Source organism: Pezoporus flaviventris, unplaced genomic scaffold (assembly GCF_033815535.1).
Source record: "Pezoporus flaviventris isolate CSIRO_AGI_PZ_B2104156 unplaced genomic scaffold, CSIRO_AGI_Pfla_v1 ptg000213l, whole genome shotgun sequence".
NCBI classification, from domain to species: domain Eukaryota; kingdom Metazoa; phylum Chordata; class Aves; order Psittaciformes; family Psittacidae; genus Pezoporus; species Pezoporus flaviventris.
The window spans coordinates 15,862,696-15,886,871 of record NW_026892761.1 but is presented as its reverse complement, the minus strand read 5'-3'; the positions used below and the strand labels follow the sequence as shown (position 1 = coordinate 15,886,871).

The window sequence follows — 24,176 nt, the reverse complement described above, 5'->3', positions numbered from 1 at the left end:
TTTGCTGCCCTCAGGATACACAGGCTTGAAGGGTTGCTTTTGTGGTTGTTTTTTTTTCCCCACACAGCGCTTTTCATGTTAATGTCACATAATTGTCTTTTGTTGGGTAATTTTGTCTCCAACAAAAAGCATTCGTGCTGCACTTTCCTCAGCCCAGCACAACAGAGCCAGTGCTGAACAGGCAGGTGGGTTGTTCTGTTATAACCTAAACCCTGAGCAGGGCTGGGGTGGATCCCCTTGGTGCTCTGCTCTTCTGTGACTCTTGTCCCAAGCCCCTCTCCAGCTTTCCTGCAGCCCCTTTAGGCACTGGAGCTGCTCTAAGGTCTCCCCTTGAGGAGCCTTCTCTTCTCCAGGCTGCCCCAGCCCAGCTCTCTCAGCCTGGCTCCAGAGCAGAGCTGCTCCAGCCCTCGCAGCAGCTCCGTGGCCTCCTCCGGACTTGCTCCAACAGCCCCACATCCCTCTTGTGCTGCTGCCCCAGAGCTGGATCAGGGCTGCAGGGGGGTTGCCCCAGAGTGCAGTATTTACCATGATAGTTTATTTTCAGCACTAATGAAACTGGATCCAAGCAGTTTAACCACATTTTTATTGTTTCACTGAATAAATGGATTTTAAATAAAGCATTAAAAAATTGTAAAAAAGTTATTAAAAGCCAGCATTCAGAAGTAGGTTGCACATCAGTGAATGAAAAACTCATATGTACTTTTTGGTACAAAGATAGGAAAGAAAAATAAAAAAGCATATCCACCATCTGGAAAGAGATAGTTTTTTTTCTTTTTTACATTTCCTTCCATGTTTGAGAATTGGTATTTGTCTTGTGAGAACCTCTCACCAACCTGGTTTTCACAGCGCTGATTCACATTGTTTGGTGTTGAAAAGAAATCCCACTCACTTGTTGTTTACAGCAGCGGTGATGTAGTGTTTCCCCCTCATGCGCATTGGAAGCCAGTTTGCTTAACAGAACATCCAGCATATGAGGCATATAAGAAAATGCAGTGTTATGTGATTTGCAGGGATGTAATTTAGCTTACGAAAGATCTCTGAGCTTACACTGGTAGCTTTATGATTGGGTATTTCTTACAGTATCACATCTCTGGCATTCAATCTTTGCTAAGCTTCAACACTGCAACAAAGGCTTCCACAAGTGATGAGTGAATAGGTACCATCAATTTTTATGCCTGATTTTAAAACAGATTGGTCTTCCAAGAGGCACAAATCAGCCATCCTCAGGGACAGGAATCGGGTCCTTTTGGGCACAATTTTATCCCTGTAAAACAGAGGCACCTCAAGAAGCCTTGACATTGGGGTTCTGGGTTGGGAGGTGGGTTCTTTGCAAGTTTCTATTACGGGTACTTAAAAAGACAGCTATGAAGAGGATCTCAGCACACAGTGCCATCTGCACCATCTCAGCTAAGAAAAGTAGACTAACACTTTAATATATGCATCATTTCAAGACATCAGCCCCACTCACTCACACAACATTCACAACAGGTAAGGAAGAATATGGGTTACGGTTCACCTGTTCCTCAACCATGGAGAGAATTTAACCAAACTACAAAATGAGGTTCCCTTAGAATAGAAACTGGGGCTTTGAGTTAATGAACAGGGGTAACTATACTTCAACCTGGGGGGGGGGGAACAGAGAAGGGGAAGTCCAGACTGCAATGGAAAAAAAAACATTTAACAAAAGAGCTAATACTGGAGACTGTCACCAGTGCAGCTAGAATCTGACAAAGGAAATATTTTGAGTATACACTTGCAGGGCAGCCCTGCTTCTGCCATGTGAATAAATATCCAACAGTGTTTAAAACCAGTATATAAAAAAAGATGTTGTGATTTTCAGAGATGGTGCATGTTCCATCCCCTGGCACTGCACAGGAGGTTTCCTCTCGTGAGGTATTTCAGTATCACCACAAAGGAAAACAATACTTCTGCACGCCTCTTCCACAAGTGCAGTCTGATTTGAGGTCGTGTGATGGTTATGCAGTGATGTGAGATGCAAGCATTCTGCTCTGCTCTCATCTCTCCAGACCACTGCACTGTGTGGGATGAAAACCTGCACTCAGAGTGGTGAAGGCTCAATTCAGTACCCACTGTGCAACCAGACACAGTGCAACCAGACACTGTGCAACTTTGAGCAAAGCAGAGACCTCTTTGTTCAGCCACTGCACATCTTAGGGGTTCTTTGATTTGTCTTTAAACAGACATGTTCACGGACAGTCTTCCAAAAAGAAGTCCAGTTTCTGTGGCCAGTTCAGACTACTGACCTCCAATTACCTCAGAATATTTCCTTGGTTGTCTGTTGATATATAGGTTGTGCATCAAAATAAATGTGATGGTTTACCCTCATCAGTGGCAACCTATGCGTTTGGTTTTGCATCACCAGCAGAGCTCTATGGGACAGGCACCTTCTATCATGCACACTGTGCATTTCAAAGGCTGCTGTCCATCCCATACTTTTTCTCCAAGGTTGTTTTCTTGAGTTGCCTAGATGTATTGAACGGTAGCCATTAAATACAGGATGTTGGCTTCGCATCCCCTCTGGCTATTTTGGAAACATCTTTTTTCATTCTTCAAAGAACGCAAGAGTATCTTATTAGTGAAACCCAGACTCACAACTTTTTCTGGCGATATGCAACAATCGACAGTGGCTCTCACCTATTGGGATGTCATTAGTACCGCTGCAGCATTTGACCCTCTCCTCTAAAGTGTGGGTGTGATCAAAAGAGAAAGCAAATCCAGAAGAAACAGATTACTTCCACCACCTTCAGGAGGTCGTTTCTTCTGTTCCATCCTTGCTGCACAATCACTGTAGCTTTCTTTGCAGAGTTTGGGGGGGGGGGGGGGGGCGGGGATATTTTGTTTAAAAATAGTCATACCTCCTGCAAACCCTGCTACATGAAGATAATGCTGCTCGTTACCGACACCCCTGTAGCACATAGGGTAGGGTACTCACAGCCAGCTGTCATGGAAGTGGTAAATAAAGCTGGTTTTCCTTCAAAGACACAAACATTGTCCAGTCTGTGACAATACCAGGAACATCTATATGGCTTTTCCACACCTTCCAAAACTTCAGCAGAACGCTTCATTTTGCTCATGCTTTCCTTAAAACACCCGAGGATAAGATGGATTTTGCTTAATTATCCACTCAGCATGGGGATTGATGTAGTACAAGTCTAAGAGGTAAGTGTCTGGGTCCAGGCAATGTTCACCTATGAAAAATCAAGAAAAAAAGCATTTCTTATATCCTTAGTCCTATAGTTGCTAGTTTTTGTTGTTTGGTTTTTTGTTTGGGTATTTGTTCACATTAATTTCAATACCACAACCATTCAGAAGTTTTTCTACAGATCTGGAAAATTTCTCATTATTTATGTTTAAATGAATGTACATGTCTTAAAATTCTGCTAAGCCTAAGCTTTGACCTTTGTGGAAAGACTCTCTAACATTAATACTCCATAACTTTAGCACCTGAAAACCATCATGAAATATGCTAGTGATCAAATCCAGAGATTGAATTGTTTCCAATGATTGAGCTTTTCCTCTATGGATGCTACTAAGAGAAATACAGAGAGGCAGCCAAAACACTACAGTAACCAACAGCCTCCAGAAGCATCTGTAACAGAGCATAAGAATTCCTTCCCATTTCCAGACACCCCTAATCTGCTGCTGCAATCACATTATTTGAGTCTCCTCCCCACTTGATGACATTACCCTACTGACAAGGGGAAACTGGTGACTAATGAACATCAACTTGTTTAACCACATGGTCTGAGAAACCTCCACCCAAGTTAGTACAGGCTCTTTTATCAGGAAGTGGGTAGAGGCAGACAGGATTCACATTTGGTACAGATGCCATGTGCCAGCCTGCCATACTTAATTAAAGCCCAGATAAGAGGCACAGAATTAAAAGCCTAGTCGCATAGGATGAAGTTTCCCTTTACACCTTCCTGGACCCCTTCCACCAGAGCAGCTTGCTCCAAGCCCCTGTGTCCAACCTGGCCTTGAACACTGCCAGGGATGGGGCAGCCACAGCTTCTCTGGGCACCCTGTGCCAGCGCCTCAGCACCCTCACAGGGAAGATTTATCTTTTCCTTTGAAAGTCCAGGATTCAACCTTCCCACATACTTGCACTGTAAAGGCTTTGCAGAGCAGGCTGGAAGACATATGAACTATCAACCAAATTGCTCTGGCAGGTGCTGCTTGCTGTGACTGGAGTTGACCCATGCTTGTTCAATTGTGTTCTAACTTCTGAAGCCCCACTCCAAATCTCATCCTTTTTATAACTCCTTCCTAAGACAAGTTAAGCATAAATACTGAGTATCAGAGTCCTTATTTTCAGTTACCACTCAGACTTACCAATATTGCCTCCCACTTCATACAGGAGCAAGTTTGTGCACTCCATTGAGTTGTTACTGCAGAGAGAAAAAACACACTGAAGTTAAAGCTATGCAAAAATCAGGCTAGGTAGTTTAGCAATGTTTCTTCCAAATGAATTGCTTGTGGCTCAGAGGCCAGCAATGGTCAAGGAAGTTACAGGCTTCAGAGACCATTGCTGATTGTCCTAACAGTGCAGCTCTTGACAGACCCAAAATTGGGAAAAAAGAAAACAAAGCAGATATTCCTCACTAGTAAGAAGAAGCACATTATATGCAAACACTGACTTTTCAATAGGTAGACAAATGGCATTAATACCAAAATTCACTGGCAACATTCCTCTAGAGCTGATGGCCTGTTCAAGAGAAGCTTATCTGCAGGAAGACTTCAGCAGCTGTAGGAGCTTGTTAGTGAGACACCAGCTGACCCATATTCAGCCAGCTTCCCATCCGCGTTCCCTGCCTAGACACCTCCTGGCCAGGGGCACAGTCAAGAGATGCACTAACACTTTACCTACTAAATACAGTCTGCAGGCACAGTGACAAGGAGGGCAGGAATTCTGCTCATTTTAGGGGTTATTTCAGTGATTCACCACTGAAGCAGAGTTTATTTTAGGAAATCCCTATAATAACATGTTGGAAATACTATTCCAGGCAAATAAGTTGCACAGGTGATGTTTTCCTCCAAGAGAGCTAGAGAGAGTTTCTTTTGCAGGGTCAGTATTATTCCACTTCCCCTTCCTCAGCAAGGATGCTGTCCAGCAGCCCAGAGAGAACTACTGAGCTCAAGACAGCCAGAGCACAGTGATGGAATCATTCAATTGAACTAATAGTTGCTTGCCCCATCCAACACACTATTCCCAAAGCTTACAGGAGCAGAGAACAGTCTCCTAATGGCTCCTTGAGCCACTGCATGAGGTTCCTTTAAGGTGAGGTTACAAGGGGCTCTGAGCAACCTGCTCTAGTGGAAGGTGTCTCTGCCCACAGCAGGGATTGGAACTGGATGAGCTTTAAGGTAACTTTTGACACTAGCCATTCTAGGATTCTTTGGTCAGCTCTGCCAGAAAACCAAAACCAGCAACTAGACCACCTAGTGCTTGCTTTTCTTTTTTTTTCCTTTTTTTTTCTTTTTTTTTTTTCTTTTTAATTTTAAAAGCAGAGAAAAAGCTATTTACCACTTGAGGAGGTTGACAGTGTTCACAATATTCCAGCCATGCTGGCACATGTTCTTTTGGAACTGCCTCAAGACATCAGCAGCTCTGGTTGCATTGTTCAAGTGCACTTCTAATGAATCCTTCAGGAGAAGTGAAGCATGGACTTTCACAATCTTGGAAGGCTGAACAAGGCAGGCAAAAAAGAAAGTGTTTAATGAAAGACTTTGGTTGTTATCAGCTAAAACATTAAGTTTCAAATTAGATTGAAGAACGTGAAGAATTACACCAGAATTGCAGCCAGCAGTTCAAAGAATTCAGGTTTCTTTATTATCCCACACATACTATACAATGGAAGCTTATAGAAGCATCAAGGTGAGCATTATAAAGAATTCATCAGTACGTTGGTGTGGTTGGGGGGAAAAACACCATTCTCTATCAGCGTGCGCTGGTGCTCTCTGCTGTTCAAACGCAGCACTGGCACCAGAAGCACGACAAACCTCGTGAAAATAGAATTTGTCAGAATAAATCATGACAAACCGTCAAGTCCTATTTTTTTTAAGACTGTTTTCATCAATTCCTTCATGAAGAAACTCCTCAGACCTTTTGGAGGGAACACCAGGACCCCCCCTGCAGTTCTGATCCAGCTCTGAGGCAGCAACACAAGAGGGAAGTGGAGCTGCTGGAGAGAGTCCAGAGGAGGCGATGGAGATGCTGCGAGGGCTGGGGCAGCTCTGCTCTGGAGCCAGGCTGAGAGAGCTGGGCTGGGGCAGCCTGGACAAGAGAAGGCTCCTCAAGGGGAGACCTGAGAGCAGCTCCAGTGCCTAAAGGGGCTGCAGGAAAGCTGGAGAGGGGCTTGGGACAAGGGCCTGCAGGGACAGGCCAAGGGGAATGGCTTTAACCTGCCAGAGGGGAGATTGAGATGAGCTCTTAGGCAGAAGCTCTTCCCTGTGAGGGTGCTGAGGCGCTGGCACAGGGTGCCCAGAGAAGCTGTGGCTGCCCCATCCCTGGCAGTGTTCAAGGGCAGGTTGGAGACAGGGGCTTGGAGCAAGCTGCTCGAGTGGAAGGGGTCCCTGCCCGTGGCAGGGGTTGGGGCTGCAACTTGATGAACTTTAAGGTCCCTTCCAACCCAAACCATTCTAAGATTCTATGAAACATTAAACTGTTTTAATGGGGTCTAATCTGCAGCAAGTTAATTTTGCAGCCCCAAATCCTCTGCAAAACCACTGTACAAGACTGAAACTGTGGGACCAGTGCTAACCAGTCCTAAGCATCGATCATCTGTTTGACTGCCTGAACAGCAGTTACACTCTCTGAAATGACAGCTCCTTCCACAGTGACATGCTGCCTTGACAAGCCAAATTTTAGGCAGATGTCATCTCAGTATCCCAACTCATACAGAAAGGTGGGTGTTATACTGGCTTGTGCACTGGCTCTTCAGGTATTATAGAATGGTTTGGGTTGGAACAGTCCTTAGAGATCATCCAGTTCCATTCAGATTTAAGCTTTCAATGTATTAATTCCACCTGTAGACTCCATCTGGTTTGTGTCCCTAGAGTATCCCAATTGCAGCACCACTGATATGCAATAGTTAAAATCCAGCACTGCATGAAGAAATCTACAGACCTACCTTACTTAACCAACAGTGGCAACCAAAGGAAAAGGTAGAATGACACCAAGGTTCTTGTCTCAGATTTGATATTCAGATATATCTGGTTGTAGCATCTATTTAAAAATCTGTCTCCACCAAGACAAGGAGGAGTAGAACCGTTCCATTTATCTCTCCTTTTAAGTGGAAAGAACCTTGTCCTCAAACCCTCCCACACAGATCAGCAGAATTGTGGAGTAAAAAGAAAATTAGAAAACAAAACAAAACATGCTTTTATACTGTTGTAATAGCCTAATTTTTTACTTTAGGTTTATGAAATTAAGTCTGCCTTTATTATGGCAGACCCATCTGTCTAAACATATGGGAGACCCAAAGCCAGATGAATTCTGCTCTGCACATGAAGTAAAGACCAGCATTTCTGCTTCTGGTCTCTCCCCCCTCACTTGCAATCATGCGTCATCTTGATAACGCATGATTTTGTGGCATGAAATTTACTTAGTGCTCTTGCTGTTGGGATCAGGTTTTGCCACAACCTATCAAAGAGGGAAGCTCTTTCTCACTGTTCTGCAGATTTTTCTCTCTCTTACTCTCTAAAGAGCAAAATCCATACTGTTTTCAATTCTCATGAAAGGATTTGATACTGTTGTGAAAGGGCTCAGTTTTTCCAAGCCCTAACTCACCTCTGCCTGGTTCTTTTCCACCTTGTCCTTATCAGCATGAACCTTCCGCAACAAATGTTTAATTCGCTTGTCAAGGAACTGGTACCTTTTGCTATTGCTCTCGTTCAGCTTTCTCACTTGAGCTACCAGGAAAGAGGAGACCTGGGCAGTGGAGATGGGAATAAATAGGTTTTAAATCAAGCAGAGATGAGGATGCCATTTAAGAACCTAAACTTTCTGAAGATCCTTAAGTAGACATATCCATATACTTTGAAAACAGTCTGGGAATTCAGCCAGAGACTTTGCCTATGGATATTTAACTCTCAAATTTCAAAGACTATCCTTTCCCCTATTCCAGTTCTAACCAGACTGAGACACTGCTACACCATAGCACAATACACCAGGGCAACTTACTGTCCAAAGCAAATCCTGGTAATGGATCATCATCCGCACGACATCAGCAGCTCCCTCAGCCAGCTGCTTCTCTTTCCCTTCAGGGATCTTGTTTGGCAGTCCCTTGTGCATGAAGAGGTTTGGGGCCATGACTGTGGAAACATTCCACAGGTTCATTTTGTTGCTGTTCTCCCTGGCAACCACTTTGCTGAGGAACTCAAGTAGAGCCTGAAGAGAGGGGAAGAGACTTAAGACATCCATTACTAATAATGCTCAAGAACTACTGTGGCAATTACTGGAGAGATCACTTAGCTAACACTTTCTCTTGATACCTATGAGCAAATCCTATTTTTCCAGCCAGGAAGTTCAGTGGCCAGTTTCTAACATTAGAGCAGCAACAAAAAACCACACCAAGCAGAGATCCAGTTTGTCCAGCGCTCACAAATCAGGACAGACAGCCTGTGGGGGAAGCAGATGAGCTCTTACTCCTTGGCAGGTGGCAGTTTACAACAAGTCCAGTCATAAAAGATACGGAATCCAAAGCTGCCCCTCTTCCCTCCCCCAGGTATCCTCTCAAAGCTATTCCCAGGTATGGAAAAAAAAACCCTTTTGGATTCTCTCTCCTGCCTCATGCCTCCACCAAAGCCAGGATGCATGACAGACTGGATTCTGAATTCCAGAGCCTGCAGGGTGGTAACTCAGCCTTGCCTTTATCACCTGGAAGCTGAACTACTCAGGAGAAGAAAACTCAAAGGAAGCAGTAGCATCACCACATTTCTAAAGCACAGAAGGGCAGAGGCTGTGCCCTGCCAGCACAGCTGATCCCATCAGCATCTACTCTTTCAAAATGCAGCAGGTGAAAGGGCTTCAGATGCCTCCTCATCAGAACAGGGAAGTTAGAAGCTTAATAGCTTTTTTGATTTTTTTTTTTAATTGAAACCATCTTTCATAGATGATATTACCATAAACCATTGACCAAAAGACTGAGTTTCTTTCTCTGTACCTTAGCATGCCCACAGACAATGTAAGACCTGTACGTCTTTCACTTCATACTGAAATGCTTTAACACACTGAAGGGGAAGAGCGTGTTTCTGAACAGAATGCTGGATGCTGCAAAACCACATGGAATCCTACTGCTTTTCAGTTTGTACCTACAAGGCAGAGTGTGCTTACAGCTTGCGTTCTCTGCACAGCCTGCTTGCCTGCTCCCCCCATCATAGCTTTCCATTCTCAAGACAGCGAAATAGAACCAAGGAGCATGATGTCTGTTATTTACAAAAACTGATAAGAGTTTCCTTGAATAAAAACCTGGAACAAGATCATGTTTTCCCAGTTTAATCCATAACACGTGGTTACCTTTAGAGTGTTTCTGTTGGGCTCTGGCAGAATCAGGATCAGAAGGTTTAGAGCTTGCAATCTTTGCTTCAGATCTGGAATATCTAATGAGGGAGGGCAACAACAGGAGAGAGGATTCAGGCTTCTGACATTTATTTTGGTTTTGAGCAGGGGAATCCCCCAAGGAATAAGGCAATTACTTCTTGTAGTGTTTGCCACTGGGCTTTGAGGCCTTGTTTTACACAAGTAAATCAAACTCAGCCTGCCCTTTATGAAGTGAACCCCATGTGTTTTAGAAGACAGGCTGATTTGCTTTGGAGTACACAGTCTACCAGCAGTCTGATGCCCTTGAAGGGCATCAAAAGACCCCAAAATCCCCCATGTCTTGGACAAAAGAAGTTGTGCACTTAAACAGTTAGCTCAACATTCAAACCACCTATTGAGGCACAAACCTCAAAATAAGGTGCTTGCAGAACATTGCATTACTCGTAGACAAGCCAAGACCCTGCAGCCTGGCCAGTTGTCCCAACTCAGCCTGCATGTCATTATTTATCAATTTGTCCTAATTTGTATTAGCAACCTTTCAGCCTCAAATGAAACAATGTAATTGAAGACTCCAGGACAGGATTCCTACACAAATGTGTATGAAACCAACCACCAGTGACTATGAATCTCAGGCTGATACGTAGTAGTACATACAGCACCAAGCACGCAACTTTTGGCTATGGTTCATAATAAAGCATCACAAAATAGTCTGCTTTGGTAAGTTCCTTAAAGCTCATCCAGCTCCAACCCCTGCCATGGGCAGGGACCCCTTCCACCAGAGCAGCTTGCTCCAAGCCCCTGTGTCCAACCTGCCCTTGAACACTGCCAGGGATGGGGCAGCCACAGCTTCTCTGGGCACCCTGTGCCAGCGCCTCAGCACCCTCACAGGGAAGAGCTTCTGCCTAAGAGCTCATCTCAGTCTCCCCTCTGGCAGGTTCAAGCCATTCCCCTTGGCCTGTCCCTCCAGGCCCTTGTCCCAAGCCCCTCTCCAGCTTTCCTGCAGCCCTTTTAGGCACTGGAGCTGCTCTCAGGTCTCCCCTTGAGGAGCCTTCTCTTCTCCAGGCTCAACAAGCCTGTCTCCATAAGACATATCATGCTCTGTATTCCTGCTGAATCCACAGGCTCCCAACACACCTGGTAGCAGAATGCAAGTAGAGCACCTGTAGAGCTCTGCAAGAAAAGCACAAACCAGCAAACTGATGCTAAACAGCCAAAGCAGGGACTCACTTTGTACAGCAGCAAAAGCAGGGAGGTACTCTGCTGTCAGCAGTGGGGCTGGCAGCTCCCTTATGAATCTTTTCAGTAGCCCAGACACATCATTCTGGTGCACTTCATCCCAGCGGAAAAGGCCAGTATAGAAGTCCCTTTCTAGCTTCTGTTCCAGACTCTAGTAAAAAGATGGAATTTATTACACACTTTAATAAGCAAATACAAGGGAAGTTCTGTAGGTGAGCACTAGATGGGCAACCCATCAAGTCCGAAGAGTGCAGAGACCCTCACAGCAGATACTCCCAGATATCCCTCACTGCTAGCAGACACTCCCAGATTTTCCAGCAATGAAAGTTCCAGTTGTATTGGGAAAGGACATGAGACAATTCAAGTTATTTAGACAAGTGCTTCAGTAACATGCTCCCTGATCACCTCTGACACTTTCAAACACTTGATCCTCGTACCTTGATCCTCGTCTGGGACCCAGAAACTCTCAAAATGCCCTCTGTTTCAAGTCCTCTCTTTTCCAAGCAGGACAGCAGCTATTAAAGTGGGGAGGGAAAATAAAGCTCTTAGGCACAAAGGATGAGAAGTCTGCCCTTTCTTATCACCACCTCCTGACTCTGAGAATCAGAATAAAACCAGAAGAAAACTCACTGCCTGGAGTAACAGAGGAACCTTGGTGTTGGGGAGCAGTTTTTGGTCATTTTCCAATAGGGTGTTGAGTGGAACTCCAAAGAGTCTTTTCTCTACAATAGAAACAACAGGCTTTAGGTCTGTGTCACCTCTAATACAGGTGTAAGGAATATATCCACCACTGCAGACTCAGATGACACATTTTGTAAGCACAGATACTGGAGAAAAAGAGAGGAAGAGTTAAACAGGACAAGTGCATTTGGTAGGCAAACGTAAATGTGGTGCCAGATCTTGATGTCATGATTCAGTGACTTCCAGGAGAAATTCTGATGCAGGAAAACACCCCCGTCACAAGGTTTCTTATTAAAGACTCTCGCTGTTGTAACATTTGAAACACAAACCTATGATAAGATCAGTGTTAAAAATACAACACAAAACAAAAACCAAACGTACACACACAAATAAATTAAGATGACATACAACTAACCTGTTGTTTTCAGCTTTGCTGCTTTGTTTCTCTTCAGCTCAAAGCCCAGGATATCACAAAGAGCTGTTAGTTCTATAAGGGCCAGCGTGGGGATCTTCTTCATGTCCTGAGCAGACAGATCTCCTATCCTGGTCACTCCAAGTCTGCCCTTGGGGATCTTAAATTTCTAAGGAAACACATACACACCCAAAAGGTTCAGTGCAAGTTATTACTGCTAATCCTGCTATTCACCAAGTTTGGCTGCATTTTTATCATTTCCTACCATAACCAGCCATAGAATAGTTAGGGTTGGAAAGGACCTTAAGATCATTCAGTTCCAAAGCCCCTGCCGTGGGCAGGGACACCTCACACTAAACCATGGCACCCAAGGCTCTGTCCAGGCTGGCCTTGAACACTGCCAGGGATGGAGCAGCCACAGGTTCCTTTGGCACCCTGTGCCAGTGCCTCAGCACCCTCACAGGGAAGAGCTTCTCCCTTATATCAAACCTGAACTTCCCCTGTTTCAGTTTGAACCCATCATCCCTTGTTCTGTCACTCCAGTCCCTGATGAAAAGTCCCTCTCTGACATCCTTGTAGGCCCCTTCAGACACTGGAAGCTGCTCTGAGGTCTCCCCGCAGCCTTCTCTTCTCCAGGCTGAGCAGCCCCAGTGTTCTCAGTGTGTCACCATACGGGAGGTGCTCCAGCCCCTGATCATTCTTGTGGCCTCCTCTGGACTTGCTCCAACAGTTCCATGCCCTTCTTATGTTGGGGACACCAGAAACGTATACCTATTCATTCTCCTGTTTTCAATACCAGACAAATGGCCAAAACTACTCTTACTTCTACTCAACCCACAGCTGAACAAATACTTTCTCTTTTCAGTATTGCTCTTTAATCATATTGGAGATCCCAATTTATGTAAATTAAAGACAGCATGATACCCACCCTGATTCACCTGAACTTCGGAAGCAGCCCAGTACATTTGTGGAGGAAAAAATCTGTTAGAATTACAAGTAAGAAAGCCCAATTATTCTCTTTTCAGTGGAAACAACCTAGAACCGTATCAAAATACCTAGTTTCATACATAAGCCTTACTTCTTTTGACCTCCAAGTGGTCGTCCTTTCCCAACAGTTCACAGGTAACCGCACTACCTGTCCAAAAATACCTAATATAGACCCACTGCAACATTATTAATAGAGGATGTTTCCAAGAGCTGATATTCACCTGAATCAAATGTCTTGTACCCCTCTACATGAGAAAGACAAGGGTCTCTACATGAGTTCTAACATGAGAAACTCCTTCAATTCTTACAGTTAGGGCATTGCCGTCCTTTAACTTTGTAGATTCAGACAGGAACGATCCCTTCAGCAGGACAGCTGCTTGCTCTGAGTAGGCAACATCCATGTTGAACATCTCCTCTTTTCCAGGGTTTCGAACTGTGCAGGAGTACTCCTGCGTTTCTGCTACAGGGGGGAAATTGTCTTGAATTTCAGAAAGCCAGAAGGGTGAAGCTTAGCAAACAAGTGTGCTAAAAAACGCTTGAAAGAGTTCTGGGTGCCAGTGCTTTTAAAAAATCCTATACACTCACATTTGAGAACAGTGTTCACCTCAGAGTCCTGAGATTGCTCAGGAAGGTTAGCTTAAAGCCATACCATTATGGCTACAATCACCCTACAATCACCAGATCTCTGGTAAGACATGAGCATAGCCTTAAATTAAAGGACATCTTATGGCTAACTTCTGTTCACATGATCATGTATGGTGTCTAGAGGTTGTCACCACACCATCTTTGCTAGACTGACATTATTTGCGTCTTGAATTGCTTTCTTGAAGAGTTATAGTAATCAGTTTGAGCAGCAATTCCTAACAACACTAGAGCCTGAAAAGTTTTGTCAAATCCACAACTGTGGATAAGCATGTATTTAAAAATAAAATTATTCACAAAAATTACCAATAAAAAGCCACCAAAAAACCACAGACAAGGCCCCAAAACCACAAACAAGGCCAAGGTTTCAGAGCCCAAATTAGTGTAACTTCCCTTCCAGTTCCAGTCCCACTTCAGCTCCTACTCCTGTTCACTCCTATTCTACATTTAAAAGCTTCCTTCTTACTTCTGTGTACATTTGAAGTCTGTTGATTGTGCCACAGCTGATCTGGCCTGGATTCCTTTTTCTCTGTTGCTGTCACCTGAAAAATAAACCAGAACATGTTCATCTACACAAAAAAGAAGTTATTATAAGACCACCTGGTTTTGGCAGAGAGCAAACACCTGACATTGTCTGTTGGTCTAAGAAGATGCTGCTCAAGTGCAGGGGTACGAGACTGTTCTGAAATTAAGAATCATAATTAGAGGATTTGGCAGGCAAGTGGCAAAAAAATGACTATTACATAGACAGAATTTGTGATAAATTTGCACATTATTAGGCCAGTTCTTCCTTTCACACAATCATTAGCCGATTTCCTCCTACTAGTTCACTCACTGAGGGGTTAACAATGAATCAACCAAGCCACACAGGATCAACCCACTGCCTGCGATCACAAGATCTTTCACCAGGAAGAACACACAACGTAGACATCAGCACCTAAAAGGTTTCCTACATTGGTTTCATACTAACCTCCCTCTTCACATCTAGAGAGAGAATTGAATCTTTAAAAGTGTAAGGAAGCATTTGGTGGGCAATTCTGTTAATAAAAACCTTACTAGAACTTACTAGAACTAGTTAGAATATAGGAAAGCTTATTTTATTACTGAAAGTTAGCAACTTTCCCAGAACCTGCATATGACATGGAGTTGTGGGCTAAGGACTGAGGAGAGAAGGCTTCTCAAGGGGAGACCTTAGAGCAGCTCCAGTGCCTAAAGGGGCTGCAGGAAAGCTGGAGAGGGGCTTGGGACAAGGGCCTGTAGGGACAGGCCAAGGGGAATGGCTTGAACCTGCCAGAGGGGAGACTGAGATGAGCTCTTAGGCAGAAGCTCTTCCCTGTGAGGGTGCTGAGGCGCTGGCCCAGGGTGCCCAGAGAAGCTGTGGCTGCCCCATCCCTGGCAGTGTTCAAGGGCAGGTTGGACACAGGGGCTTGGAGCAAGCTGCTCTGGTGGAAGGGGTCCCTGCCTGTGGCAGGGGTTGGAACTGGAGGAACTTTAAGCTCCCTTCAACCCAAACCATTCTACGATTCTGTGATAGCAAAGTTAAAAAGAACCTGTGCAAAGTCAGTGCAAATAGGCAAAACACTTAATCTACACAGATGTGTATCTTTAGGGTGGTTTCATAACTGATGGGCTTGCCACAAAAGCAGAACCAATTCATTTATGTCTACAGCTAAAATACAGCTCATGCAGTAATGCCAGAGCACCTTCATATCCAGCTGCTGTGTAAACAGTTCACAGGGAAGAGTAATGCAGAAGAAATACGTGGAAAATTTCTGAAGGAAATACCAAAAGCTTTGATGCTCAAGTAGCTCAGGACAGAGGCGGACAGAAGGCAAGCTGCAAATCCATCTTAAAACACTGATGGAAATAAAAACCCAAATGACTGACACATCGCTGCATGCATTCTTACAGCTATGGGGATTTATCATGTTTTGTTGCATGCTTCAAACAAGTGCATAGCAACACTAGGCATGTTTCCTCATATGGTTCCTAAACATGTTCTTCAGAGCCCCAGAAACTGTGCTTGGAACTGGCATGACACAGCAAACCAGTATGGAAAATTATCCAAAAAGCCTGCATCCCTCTGGGATTGCTCCAGGAATTATTTAATGGTAAAGGACTTCTGCTCAGAGCTTACATGAGTGTCATACCGTAACATCTCAAACATTTACTGATTGAAATAAAAATCACTCATTTGCCTAAGCTGAGCCTCTGTCACTTCCCATGAAACAAAGAGGGCAAACACCACCTCTTGGTGTTGTAAAAGACAAGAAATACTGAGGTTAAGCTGCTGGCCACTCAGTGAAGAAGAAACAACCAGTCATATAGACCCATTTAAAATACATTTTCTTACTAACTCTAATTAAAAAGGGGGTGAACCCCACTGTTTTTTTTTGCGTCAGCAACATCCACTAAAAACTGTCGATCTCAGAGGCAACTGCAGAGCTTTAAAAAATCACCAAACCTTTAAAAGAGTTGAGCCAAAGAAAATGCGAATAATTCCAGCAGTTATTGGGAAAAAAGGGTCCAGCGATCTTGCCCACGTAATAAGTGAGATAAAATGGTTCACTATTAATCAAACCAAAGCTATTTTAAAAGACAATTTTAGCATCTTGGTGCATGCTTTCATTACACCAAAATGTCATTTTAAAAGATCAAATTGGATTTCAGTTGCTTATCAAATGCAAATATTCATGACCTAGTGTGTGGACACATAAGATTAAGAACTCAAAAATCTCCATTCCTATACAATAAAAAGTAAAATTATTTTAAGAGATATAACAGGCTTCTATTTAATGTGCAAGTGCTAAAACTTGTTGAAATTCAGTTGAGGCACTTCAGACAACCTTGAAGCATTACTGCTTCTGGAAATGTTACCCATTCAAGGAGGAATGCTAGTAGATTTGCAGAGAATCTGGTAGATTCTCTGCAAAAGAGAGCCAGCAATGACTCTGCCTCAGTGCAATTCAAAGTAAGGAAGTCATCTGCATCTCAGCACGGGGCAGTTACAAAGAACACAACCACAGCAGTTTCCCATGACGGTGTAGACTCTTAGTGTCATTCCTTTAAGGCATTCAAGGGATTATTGGGGTATAATTAATCTCACTATAGTAAAAGAAGTTTCAGGTAGGCTCAGGCTGAGAAAAAGGAGTAATCACTTCTGGCAGACAGCAAGGGACCCGTGCTACTCAAAAAGGTAGATCTTCGTTAAGCTCAATACCTTCTGACTAGACGCCTAACTGAGCAGAGGAAGTTACAAGGAGCCCTGAATAGGATACTCTCCAGCGGCCCCTAGAAGAAATAAAGGTACTGTACCTGTAGGCGCAACCAAAAGAGGAGCAACAGAGCAGAAAAGCAGCTGAAAAGCTAATGGTTATGTATTGGCTAGCAAAACCAAGAAAAAGGCAGTGGCTCGACTTTCCTCAGAATTACCAGCTGCCCAGGGTCATCTTGTCAGAATGGAACATAGGAAGTTCTCTTTTTTTTTTGGATAATAATAATTTGACGTGTCACTGGAATAAAGAAAACACAAGAGGGCTCCAAACAATACCAGTGCTCCACGAGGCTGCGGAGCCTACATAAAGTCTTCAGGCAGTCTCTAGGAAGCTTATGGAGGTTTTGCAGCAACTTCTCAAAGCTGCAACCTGGATGCAGAATTTCTGCCATCTCAGCTTTATTTCTGCTCAAGAGATGAATTTTGTCTATTTGGAAATGACTAGACCCAGAAAGCCAACTCAGCTACTGCGATGCAACCAAGTCTTTCAGGAGATCCCACTAAACCAGCATACCTCTGAGCTGACCACTCCAAAAATGTCTCTGACATCACGCACAGGATGCTTGTTCCTCCTCCGAGATCGGGAATAGGTGTCAAGCCGCCGCTGCACAGCAGCAGCCTGAGTCTTGGTGAGGGTGGAGAGCAGCATGATGTTGTCGTGCTCAGAGGCACAGTCCCCGAGGAGGTTGGACAGACCTGCATCCTGGAGCCACTCGGCTTCAGCCTCTCCCTCTGCAACACAAGGGGTGAGAAGGACGAGTGAGATGAGGAAGGATAACAGCAATTTGAATGCTTGCAACACTTCAGGGCAGAAAACAAGAACCCTGAGGCATCCCCTTTCTGGGGTGGCAATGGGACATCACTGGAAGGAAGCCACATCTCTGTTACAAAGCCACTTTTACTCTCAGAGCCTTGTTCCCAGATTCCCTGCTGGGTATCAGGCGAAACTGAAGGAGACACAGCACTCTAGGCAGCTATAACTGCCCGCATACTCCCTTCTCCTCACCTAGGGTGAGGAAAGGGAAGAAAAAGCAGAGATATTGCTGGGAACGCAGGCTCCCTCGGAAGCTGGGCAGAAGAGGGGACACAAGGGGGAATCTGTGGTATTTAGCGCAGGAACTGAACTTGGTGGGGGCTTTCACAGGATACATCAGGAGAGCAAGATACACTTGCTTAAATTTGCCTTTACAAAGGGTATCTCTGGATGCAGGCAACAGCACTCAGCACACTCAGAAAGAACAGCAGTGCCTCCCTGGAGCATCCCTGCCTCATTGACAGCTTTGGGAATGGACAAAAAAAGATCTATGAGAATTCACAACATCTGCACATTTGGCTGTAGGACTCTTCCCAGTTACTTGGCTGTTTATTATACTGTGTATTTATCTATATACAGGCCTGTGCATCAACTGGTTTAATTCTTTTATTTTTTTTTTTAATATCCAGACACTGCTCTGGTAGATTCACAATACATTTGCGTAACCATTTGCTTGCAACATTCTCTATAATTTTAGGTGGACTGGTACCAGTACAGTCATCCAACAAAAGCAAAACTGATGTTCTTACTCTGTGCATTTGCTTTATGTCTGTGCCTATTCAAAACACCCCTAAAATTAAAGAGCATTTCAGCTCCAGAATGAGGTGTGAGACGCCTGGAAACAGTACAGCAGCATTACTCGAACAAGCTTCAATACATATTATGATATGCTTCAAACCCAGAAAACAATTTTTTCCTTATGGGCTGCACCCTCTGTGCAGCTGAGAAAATGCCCCGAGAAAGGCAGCTACTTGAAATCCAAGAATAAAAGAAGCAATTTAGCAGGTGGCTTCAACTTTGATACGGTGAACACCACAAAGCCTTTAGCTTTCCAATTCTATTTCCCTCATTCATTCACTGTAGGCAGCTCCAACACACCTCTACCAAAGTTTATACTGGGAAAAAGTAAAATCACAACTGGACTGAAACGCAGCTGTTCATTCCCACTTTGCCTTTCCTGTGCAAACTGGTATTACAGTATCACAGCTGCTTAGGCAAAGTCTTATTATTGCTGCATCTAAATAAAAAAGCCATTTAGTATCTTCTTAGAATCTTAGAATGGCTTGAGTTGGAATGGACCTTAAAGCTCATCCAGTTCCAAGCTGCCTCAGACGGGAGACTGAGCTGAGCTCTTAGGCAGAAGCTCTTCCCTGTGAGGGTGCTGAGGCGCTGGCACAGGGTGCCCAGAGAAGCTGTGGCTGCCCCATCCCTGGCAGTGTTCAAGGCCAGGTTGGACACAGGGGCTTGGAGCAAGCTGCTCTGGTGGAAGGGGTCCCTGCCCGTGGCAGGGGTAGGAGCTGGATGAGCTTTAAGGTCCCTTCAATCCAAACCAGGCTGGGTTTCGATAATTACCCTGGAAGTGCTTGCTTGATTACAGTTGCTCACACACCGTGGTCCTGTGCCTGGCTCCTCACAGCAATCTGTGCTGCACCCGTGGTTTCATCAGCACAGCATGCAAAAAAACTTCTGGTTTATTTTGCCTTTGGAACCAAAGGAAGTGAAGTGTATTGCTTGCAAATTTTGAAAATACCCAATTCCAGTCATAACAGGAAACTAATCTAATACACAATGCTAAACAGCGGGCCCCAAATCGGATACTGGGTGAGCCTACTGCCCCACCTGATGCCAAAGCATCAGATTTTAATTCATCTGTTTAATATTTTTGGCCCAAATATGTTTGCGAGTTACACAAAAGGAAACGTGTAAAATAGGTTATTTATGGGGAGAAGAGGGAAATTGGAGAGAAACAGGTCAGAACTGAGAGGTCCACAGAAGCTGAGCTGCAGGTTTGGGCCTGGAGAGCTGCTGAGGTTTGCCTTGGGCTTTCCAGACAAGGAGCGTTTCAGGTGGCCACAATCAGGGATAAATTTACAAAATTAAAGAACTGCAGTTCCAGAAACTTACTTGAAATGTAAGCTGGCCAAAACCAGCATTGGTAATAAAGGGGTTTATTTCCAAAAGGTTAAAAGGATAGCTTCAGTACCCTACGATTTCAGACTAAACATTAAACACAACTTCCTATACAGTGTTGGAAGGTAGAGAAGGATCACTCTTTGCTGACACTTCCCAGGCGTGATTACGTGCTGTAAGGATGTTAGCAGATGCTCCAGTGGCGCTACCACACAGAGCGCATACTTCACCAGCTGCTGTACTGCCGGACGCCAGAGAGAGCGGGATGAACGGCAAGGAAAGGAGACCGCTGCTCTGCTCCGCTCCGCTCCAGGGAAAAGCTCCCTTCTGCTGCCTTCAGCTGCTGGTGAGCCCACAGGTGTCAGTAGCTCCTTCCAGCGGACCCAGTTCTGCAGTCACACACTGGGCTCCAGCTCACTCCAGGTTACAGGAAGCTTCCATTACACCACCCCTTACACGGGGCTCTCCAAGCAGGTCAGCATCTCTGCAATGCCTTATCCACAAGCAGCCTCCATGCTGCCCCTGCACTTTGGTTAGGATCAGCTCTGTGTCAGCCTTGGAGCTGTCTGCACCTGCTCAAGCACAACTTCTAGGGCTGTATGCAAAGAGCAACGGTGCCTTTAGCTCCCAGGAGCCCCGCAGCCCCTGCCTGACACTGCCACCTCACAGGGCTCCAACCCTAAACTGCAGAGACGAGACAGGCACCAGCCAAGCCTGGGACCCGCACCACCGGGAGGTTCCCCTCACCACTAACGCTGCCAGCACAATGCTCCTTTGACTGCGCTCCCTCGCAGAAGGCACCGGGAGCCGAGCTGCACGTCTCTTGTCCCAGCCTGCCGGGAAGGCTTTGCACCTTTGGGCACTATTTCAAGTCTGTCTGGTTTCAGTGGCCAATTAAGCAGTCAGCTCTTGCCTGCTACTTTAATACACAGCATTAGCATTAAAAGACACTTTTCCTTGTGCCCTTGCTTACACAGAGGAATCATATTGCCTCTAGAATATCAGTCTTTTGGATATCCCAGACAGTTTTTCATCTCATGGCATCGCCTCTTTTCCAGAGTCTTCTTCCAGGCACATTCCTGGCATTTTTGCATCTCTTCTAGTTCTAAAAATCAAATTTACATCCTTTACACAGGGACGCTAACAGCAGACCTTAATGCTTACTGTGTCTTGCCTACTATGGCTGACACAAATGGTGATCTCCCCAGAGTCCCCTCTATGCACCTAGGAGAGCTATTTACCCGTCTCAAGCACAGCAACACATGGAACGTTCACTGAAACATGTTCCCATTACACCCACGGTTTCTTCTCAAGATTGGCAGTGTTCAAGGTCATGTTGGACACAGGGGCTTGGAGCAAGCTGCTCTAGTGGAAGATGTCCCTGCCCGTGGCAGAGGTTGGAACTGGATGAGCTTTAAGGTCCTTTTCAAGCAGTCTGATTCTATGATCAGGCCAGCACAACAGATGTAGGCTGTACAGGCTGCAAACCCGATCATTCCAGAGCATGTAGAGCCAACTAAACCATATTATTCAAAATGGATCCGGGGAACGTGTGATCCCAATCTGTTTATCACTGCTTATCATCACTCCAGCCCCAGCACGCTGTACCTTCTATATCAAAAGGCAATTTACCCAGTTATTCCAAACTACTGAATAACACCACCACTAGAGACAGCCTGTTAGAAACAATTCATGCAGATAAAGCAGTCCTCAAATGAAAGGGGAGAGAGGGGAAGGTGGCATATAAGAAAAACCTTGTGAAGATGGACTCAAGTCATTTTGGATGTTTATTATGGCCTCTTGAAGAGTAAATTAGAGTGGGAAATGTCTGCCTTTTACATAATAACCAACTCTCAGAAAAGCCACTGTGATGCAGTCTTAGAACCACATACAGAAGCAAGCCTTCCAAACCACCACCAGCTATCACAGAGTATTTACCACCACACAGCCACCTGCACAGGGAGCAAGAGGCTCCTGCTAGAAAAAGTCTGGAGCCTTGAACGTACTCCTGACTGCCCTTTAGAGTCAGCTTTGTTTCAGAAGCTGAAACCAGGCCAGGCCAGCACTTCCCTTGAGCAGGGCATTAGGCACCACCCAAATAAAGAGATAGACATATCTGATTTGACTGGCAATATTCAAGCCATATTACAACATGCTTCTAAATCATTCAGGTGCATAAGCAAATTTTGTGTTCAGGATGCTCACCTTCCAACCCAAACCATTCTATGATTTTATGACCTTCCTCCCGTCACTCCCTTCCTTTTCGGCAACTTACCTTCTTGTGCTTTGACATCTGCAAGGCTGCATTCCTCTTGCTCCACTTCAGCACTCTGTTTAATGTTCTCCACTTCCAGCCAAAAACTGTCCATTGACAAGTTGTCCGAAGACTCTACCCTGGGATTCATGCCCTCTGACACTGGGGATGCCAGAAGACTCTCCGGAGGAAGCTGGCTCATTTTGCAAAGGCAATTTCTGGTACTGAGACAGGAAGAGATAGACATTAAGCTGGGCACAGCTACAGGTTGGACAGAGAAGAGATTCAGAGCAGCCCTGCGGAGAAGGACTTGAGGGTGTTGGTCGATGAGAAAATGAACATGAGCCGGCTTCAGTGTGCGCTCACAGCCCAGAAAGCAACCGTATCCTGAGCTGCATCAAAAGGAGCGTGACCAGCAGGGCGAAGGAGGTGATCCTGCCCCTCTACTCTGCTCTCGTGAGACCTCACTTGCAGCACTGGGTGCAGTTCTGGTGTCCCCAACATAAAAAGGACATGGAACTGTTGGAACAAGTCCAGAGGAGGCCACGAGGATGATCAAGGGACTGGAGTATCTCCTGTATGAAGATAGGCTGAGAAAGTTGGGGCTGTTCAGCCTGGAGAAGAGAAACTGCGTGGAGACCTCATAGCAGCCTTCCAGTATCTGAAGGGGGCCTGTAGGGATGCTGGGAAGAGACTCTTCATTAGGGACTGGAGTGATAGGACAAGGTTTAAACTTAAACAGGGGAAGTTTAGATTGGATATAGGGAGGAAGTTCTTTACTGTAAGGGTTCTTTACTGGAAGAGGTTGCCCAAGGAAGTTGTGAATTCTCCATCCCTGGCAGTGTTCAAGGCCAGGTGGGACACAGCCTTGGGTGGCATGGTTTAGTGTGAGGCAGAGGGGTTGGAACTAGATGATCTTAAGGTCCTTTCCAACCCTAACTATTCTATGATTCTATGTATTCACATATGGCATTCACAATACAGCTGCCTTCATTGATTAATGACTGCAATAAAAGCCAAACACAGGTAAGTGCCAGACTTCCTTTGGTTAGCATTTTGCAATAACAGACAAGGTTGGGATCAAATTCCCTAGAGAATGGGAAAAACTGCTGTCCAAACATGTGAAAGGATGCAGCATCAACACGGGTTTTCCAATGCTGTCATTGCACTGACCTTCAAGACAACAACTCCAACACTTGCTTCCAAGACTTCCCTGTAAACTTGCACAGATACCCTCAACATCCAGAGTAAACCAAGATGCTTCAAGCTTGGTGCACTTGTGCTCTGGTTATCTGACACACACAGCAAGCGACAACTCCCAGACACAGTGGACTGAACCCACTAGCAAAATCCGTCACAGCTCCCTCTCCTGCATCACAGATCATTCAAAAAAGTTGGATGTTTGAGGCCCTCTTTTCCTGCCCACACCAGTTTTTCACCTGTGAAACCCCAACAGACAGAATTTTCGTACCACCCTGCTGATTAATTCATGGGCAGCCGAAGTCCCAGACTGGTCTCATTCAGCTTTCACCCTCTGTGCAGAAAGTTGTGAGGTTGTCATCAGTCCATAAAATAATACCTCTCCTAAAATGAATTTTAATTTTCTTCAAAGGGCTCCAAGCCATTTAAACGCAGCTCCATCTAGTGAAATAGCTTTTTCAAAGACTTAAAAGAAGTAAAAAATGTAAACTACAACAAAGCACCTACAGCAATTTAGCTCCTACCTCTGGAAGGGCTTAGAAAGAGATGGCAAAGTATCTGCAAAATTTTCTCTCCCTCCATTGCAGAAAGCCATTATTAGCAGTTCTGGCTCTAACTTCCTTGTTATAAGAAACATTTCACAGAATCCCAGACTGGTTTGGGTTAGAAGGGACCTTAAAGCTTGTCCAGCTCCAACCCCTGCCATGGGCAGGGACCCCTTCCACCAGAGCAGCTTGCTCCAAGCCCCTGTGTCCAACCTGGCCTTCAACACTGCCAGGGATGGGGCAGCCACAGCTTCTCTGGGCACCCTGTGCCAGCGCCTCAGCACCCTCACAGGGAAGAGCTTCTGCCTAAGAGCTCATCTCAGTCTCCCCTCTGGCAGGTTCAAGCCATTCCCCTTGGCCTGTCCCTAGAGGCCCTTGTCCCAAGCCCCTCTCCAGCTTTCCTGTAGCCCCTTTAGGCACTCAAAGTTGCTTTGAGGTC

The 24,176-nt window shown here is 45.1% G+C and overlaps 1 protein-coding gene and 1 long non-coding RNA gene across 4 annotated transcripts in view; both read right to left on the bottom strand.

Moving 5' to 3' along the window:
- Positions 1 to 568: 568 nt before the first annotated feature.
- On the bottom strand, positions 569 to 2,107 carry LOC133262259 (uncharacterized). Its single transcript, XR_009741265.1, has 2 exons — positions 2,060 to 2,107; positions 569 to 2,007 (listed from the first exon to the last, which is right to left on the bottom strand). It is a non-coding gene; the product is annotated as an uncharacterized LOC133262259 (long non-coding RNA).
- Positions 2,108 to 2,143: 36 nt separating this feature from the next.
- The window catches only part of ARHGAP40 (Rho GTPase activating protein 40), a 43,722-nt gene continuing 21,689 nt past the window's right edge, over positions 2,144 to 24,176 (bottom strand). Inside the window, exons 2-15 of one of the 3 annotated variants that reach the window (XM_061442041.1) lie at positions 22,014 to 22,210; positions 17,309 to 17,526; positions 13,987 to 14,062; positions 13,187 to 13,338; positions 11,895 to 12,060; positions 11,429 to 11,520; positions 11,236 to 11,313; positions 10,790 to 10,949; positions 9,539 to 9,621; positions 8,204 to 8,410; positions 7,811 to 7,951; positions 5,546 to 5,706; positions 4,354 to 4,409; positions 2,144 to 3,209 (exon numbers count right to left, since the gene is read on the bottom strand). In XM_061442041.1, the coding sequence (XP_061298025.1) occupies positions 3,103 to 3,209; positions 4,354 to 4,409; positions 5,546 to 5,706; positions 7,811 to 7,951; positions 8,204 to 8,410; positions 9,539 to 9,621; positions 10,790 to 10,949; positions 11,236 to 11,313; positions 11,429 to 11,520; positions 11,895 to 12,060; positions 13,187 to 13,338; positions 13,987 to 14,062; positions 17,309 to 17,526; positions 22,014 to 22,194 (1,878 nt within the window). In that variant the 5' untranslated portion in view covers positions 22,195 to 22,210 and the 3' untranslated portion in view covers positions 2,144 to 3,102. Of the gene's footprint in view, positions 3,210 to 4,353; positions 4,410 to 5,545; positions 5,707 to 6,671; positions 7,259 to 7,810; positions 7,952 to 8,203; positions 8,411 to 9,538; positions 9,622 to 10,789; positions 10,950 to 11,235; positions 11,314 to 11,428; positions 11,521 to 11,894; positions 12,061 to 13,186; positions 13,339 to 13,986; positions 14,063 to 17,308; positions 17,527 to 22,013; positions 22,211 to 24,176 lie in introns of those variants that run through there. The other 2 variants (XM_061442042.1, XM_061442043.1) reach the window with 2 other exon arrangements.